This window comes from Corylus avellana, chromosome ca6 (genome assembly GCF_901000735.1).
Source record: "Corylus avellana chromosome ca6, CavTom2PMs-1.0".
Taxonomy (NCBI): Eukaryota; Viridiplantae; Streptophyta; class Magnoliopsida; order Fagales; family Betulaceae; genus Corylus; species Corylus avellana.
Genome location: NC_081546.1, coordinates 8,984,377 through 8,989,884, shown reverse-complemented (window position 1 = coordinate 8,989,884; position 5,508 = coordinate 8,984,377). Strand labels below are relative to the sequence as shown.

At 32.9% G+C, this 5,508-nt stretch overlaps 1 protein-coding gene across 1 annotated transcript in view; it reads right to left on the bottom strand.

Annotated features, from left to right (window-relative positions):
- Window positions 1-2,376: 2,376 nt before the first annotated feature.
- The window catches only part of LOC132183868 (protein DETOXIFICATION 27-like), an 8,016-nt gene continuing 4,884 nt past the window's right edge, over window positions 2,377-5,508 (bottom strand). The window contains exon 8 of the mRNA XM_059597327.1: window positions 2,377-2,865. Coding sequence (XP_059453310.1) covers window positions 2,791-2,865 — 75 coding nt within the window. The 3' untranslated portion in view covers window positions 2,377-2,790. The remainder of the gene's footprint in view (window positions 2,866-5,508) is intronic.

The window sequence follows — 5,508 nt, the reverse complement described above, 5'->3', positions numbered from 1 at the left end:
ACTGAATATTTTATAATTCAAATAAATTGAAGAGGATTCTAATTTTTATTTTACATGCTTAGATAAAATGAACCAATAAAATTTAAAAATTTAAAAATTTCAAATTTTTAAAAAATTTTAAAGGCTCTCGATCCTAGCTACTTCACCGGCGACATACAATAATCAAAAAAATTTCACCCTTTTCGGTAAGTGAAACAAAAGAGGTAGCATTGATGGATGGCTGTTCGCAATGCAATGCAGGTGCATTTGTTTTATTGGGCACAACAGTCGAATACCACGGATAGATTTCTTAAATCATTGTTTTTTTTTTTTTACCCAACAAAATTATAAAATTAATACCAAACTCTACATGGGCTGTGTTTGGCAAAAGGCGGGACCTGACTCAAAACTCCAAAAAATTCTTTTCAAAATCAATCTCAATATTTTTACATTTTACATCACATCAATCAATTTTTATTACTATTTAAATAAAAAAATCACTACAAAACAAATTTTTTTCACTTTTTTATTCAAAAAATTCTTATTTTTTTTCTCTCATATCAATCAAATTTGCTACAGTACCGTCGTTCCACTCCCTTTTTTCATTCCATTGCCTCCTTCCGACCTATCAGATTACAAATTTCTCTTCTACTTCCAAGAAAGCGAGCGAATTGATAGGAAATGTGTTGCCATTTCCTTAGTGTTATTTGGATCAGATCTATTGATATTCTTAATTCAATTTTTAATTTAAGTAGTTCATTTTTTATTTTAGAGTTATTGTTCTGGCACGTGTTTTACTACTAATAAAATAATAAAATAAATATTTTATTAGTACTGGATACATTACAGAACAATGACCATTAAATAAAAAATGAACGACCTAGATCTGAAATTTCTCTAATAATTTCAATAGATCCAAATCAGTGTTAGGTGGGTTTATTTCATATATATATATATATATATATATATATATATATGTTAGCCTTATTTCCTTAACAAATTTTTAGCTGGCCAACTTGTGAAGAGATTTAAAGTTAAATTTTAGCAGGATGCAGTTACCCTTTGAGCTTTTTTTATTTTTATTTTGTAAGTATGGTGATCTACCGATTAGTATGTAGTCAAGTATAGTGAGTACTACTTCTAACCTCTCGTCTGCCCGATAAGACTAGAATATGACACTTTTCACCGTATCACATTATTGGTTTGGAGTGTAATCGATGGGGTTGGTGGCTGTAATCTGTATGGTGTATTTAATGGGTTTTGGTGAGCCTAAATTTAATGCAAAATAAATTTTACAAGAAGCATTATGGCGTGGGTATAATGGTATTTGGGTGCATTTTCCTTCAAAGGTTCTAGATTGTATTTGAGTAAGAGTAATTGTTTTTAGTTCAAAACAATAGTTTACTTCAGGTTAATTTCTAGTCAATTAATTTGGGGGTATTACATTCAAAGCTTAGCTCGAGTTCGATTCAAGTTTGAACACCCATATGATTCAACCAAGGTGACCAAAAATTCAATATTCGACTAGGATATCTTGATTCAAATACAGTCCTAATTCTAGTTGGAAGTAGGCTCGAACTCCATTCATATAGATAATTTGTGATTGGTTTATTTAAGCCAGTAAAAGAGTCGAGCCACTGATGTCAAAATTAAAATGGGTGAAGTTGACTTCGATAAGCTTTTGGATATTTGTTTGCTAATATCGTCAACCTCTAAAGCTATAGATGGGAATTCACATAAATTAGTTATCCAAATTGCTAATGTTAAAGATCCACATGAGACCCAACGGCCTAAATAAATTTTAGGTTGTTCGATTTTTACCTAAACAAGTAAATCGTATATGAACTCTCTCACAATAGTTGTCCAAATTGTTAACAATTTTGATAGCTAATTGCTCGAAATCCCAATCCCAAAGCTACTTGCTATGTACCACGAGTTATATAATTCAACCAATGAGAGTACACACCAAATTTCCCGATTAAGATCTAACATGACCTGTATTTAGCTCCCATCAAGGTTTCGCTTTTAAAATGACCAACCGATACCCTTATGTCAATTCACCAATCGACTAGCATGAAACAATGGTCTTCGATCTAAACTTTCTTTTTTTTTTTTAATTAATTTTTTCTTTTATTTGAGTTGCACAGATGTAAAATATATGAACATACTCGTTGAATATGGATGCAACACCATTTTACAAGACTTGGAGGAATTAATTGCTCAGAAAATTTAATCATCCAAAACTGGAACAGCTAGGCAAGAATACAAGGAGAGATTGGATAGAGACAGAAGGGAAAACAATAGAAAGTAAAGAAAAATAAAGATAAGTATTGCGTTAATTTAGAGTCCCACTTAAATAACGTCAAACTAGAGTCTCACTACCAAAAGAGAAGAGAATTCACACCTAAGAGAAAACATTTGTTATTTTTTTCTTTTCAATATCATAATCTCTCTTCATAGGAATACAAAGAGCATTTAAATAAAAACTCTAGATAAAATCTAACATTGATTTGACCGACTTTGAACTAAGGCCGTTGAATTATAAAATATCACTAACTCTAAATTACATGACTTTGGGCCAAGCCCATTACTGAATTACAAAATAACTTAAAATAAAGGAAAATATACTTTAGCCTCCCAAAAAAAAGTATTTTTCCCCCTTAAAATATAAAATCATAATCCTAATAACCTATTTAACTAATAAGACCTAAATAAAAGTAAAAGACGTATGCTTTATTTTTCAGCCTGCATCAGGCCCAGGTGGGCCAGGTTGATGTACCAAAAAGTAGAAAAATTCATCAAACCTGCGGTTTAATCTTGGACCTCCGAGTGATCATCCGGATTAGGACTTGACCATCTGTTTACACGAACTCCGGCTTTTTCTGCCTGCAAATCCAAGAACAAAGAAATGGGTTCATTCATGCAAGCAAGCTTGTAGGTCTAAGAGTGTGTTTAGATTAAAAAAGTATTATTTTAAATCAAATCTCTTAAAATGTATATAGGTTGGGAATCCCTTTTTTAAAAAAAATTTACCATCAAACGCTTAACACATATTTTTAAAACTTACATTTTTTTAAAAATAATACGTTTTAAAATTGTTATATTATTAAATCGCAAACTCAAATGGACCTAAAATAATAATGTTGTACAAGTGAAAGTATGTGAAAGTAATACCTCCTTTTCCCAATCGCTTCTGATTGTTATGATAGCCAAAATCATCGTTTGGATGGCAGTCCCACCAAAAATCATTCCACCCCAGATACCCTGCCACATCAACAACTCATTTAACACATGTCAAGACGATGGAGTCCTAGTTGTACCAATGTGATATCCTTGGGTGAGCTTCTTAAGTAATTTTAGAAGTCTCTCGTGTTTCCCTCAAAAAATGAAATGACTATTAAAATCATCATTTAATCAAAATCGAATAATGATCAATTATAAGTTCAATGACGATTTTAAGAGATAGGGATAGAAGGGGAACTTCTAGCATTACTCGAGTCTCTTACGTGCAAAACATGTCTTGAAGAAAACATGCATTTTAGGGTGACCATCAAACATTTTTCTTAAAATCATTATCAAATAATTTGAAACACAAAACATGAGTAATGTTACAAGTGCATCTTGTGTCATTTTTGTGTCCATCAAAGGATGATGTGGCTTAAATCATCATAGGACTTGTGATTAATCACTATTAAATTTTGATCAAATAGTGATTTTAAAAGTCGTCTCACTTTTTTTATAAATACAAGAGAGACTTCTAACATTACTCACAAGCACTGTAAACTCGAGTAATGCAAAAAGTTACTTTTGTGTCAAAAGCCACCTCATTCATAGAATGGCAGTAGAGTTACTTCTAAAATTACTCATCTAAACCCTGTTAAAAATATATTCCTCATATGCATTTGTATCGCATCGAGAGACCTTTTCATAGTTACACTAAAAAACACTTTCTATCAAAGATACAACTCGATCGATCTACATTTTTCTCAAAAATAATTCGAGTTGAAAATTGTTATATATATATAACATGGCCATGGGCTTAGATCACGGTTAAACAGCCACAATAGGTGCATTAGTATTATGCATATATAAATTCATCAAAAAAAAAAAAAGCTAGGGGACGAGAAAAGTTGCACATACCTTTACTCCTAAGTCGAAGACTAATCCCAATACAATTCCAAGAGGGAGCCCAACTACGTAGTAGCATCCCAGATTTATATATGCAACCCATGCCTGCCAACCCGACCCGACCGCAACTCCTGTTACGTGAACAAAAGAGAAAAGGTTCAATGCTATGGTATATATTAAATATGTTCATGCCCCTCATCAGAGGATGGATAAGGATTCCTTCCTCCATTTAAAGTTGGTGCATATAGGACTCATGAAATTTCTACCTAAAAATGATGCCCACACCTCCAATTTGTGATTTGACGGGATTAAGCTATCAGGCTATCTAAACACTTGACAACCCGAAGACCACTCACCTAGAACCGATCCGCCCACTCACCTTGCGTAACAATAGTCCCCCATGCCCCACTGGCCTCCCTAATGGCTTGGAGAGAGAATATGAACTTTATATGCTTGAATATAAGGCCTAAGGTACACAATCCCAACATTCTACACACTATCACTGACTGTCTATTTGACTTGAGCGTCAAAATCCCTTTGATCCTCTAAGGCCAACAGACTTCTAATGTCTCCTTCCCTTTTTCCAAATGCAACTCTTCTGCGGAAGGCGACACAAAGTCATTGTGGTGATTCGTACACCAACAGTGCATTTAACGGCATACTAGAGAGTACCTGAAAGAACGGGTTGAACACTGTTGAGGAGAATGGTGACGGCTAAGAGCAATGATAGATTATCAACTGCTTCGAGGACATCAGCGCTGGTGGTGAAAATATATGCGATCTTGTCATGGAGAAGCATGATGAGCACGCAGAAGAAAAGTCCGATAATACTTGACTGCGTGACAGACACAATTGTTGCAAATCTTGCTGCCTTTCCATTCCCTGCTCCAAGCTCATTCGCTACCCTTACTCTGTATGTTCCATAACATCTTCATGTCACTTCACACATTGATAACACACCAAATTATATGCTCTTAAGGTGCGTTACTAAGTTGTTTTGCACGAAACCAAACCAAACAATAACTTTTCTATTATTTAGTTTTTTTTAAGCTTATATAATTTCTTTTCTTTTTCTCATCTACCGAGAATAATGAAATAATTAAAAAAATATATTTAACTAAACTAGAGAAATATGTAAATAATTCAATGTTTTGTTCATGTTAAAAGTACTTTTCCAAATCAGAAAGAAAAAAAAAAAGTATTTTTCTCTTGAAATTTAACTTTTGTTAACACAATTTTTAGAATAATTACTTTGCTAAAGACAAAAAAAGGCTAATAATGACTAAATATAGCTATTATCAATAGTTTATTTTGTGAGTTTGTTAAAATTTTAGAGAAAGCTAGAAGCATATAGTTCATTGTGAAGAGCATCTCTCTAGCAACAATAGGGTAATGTTTGAC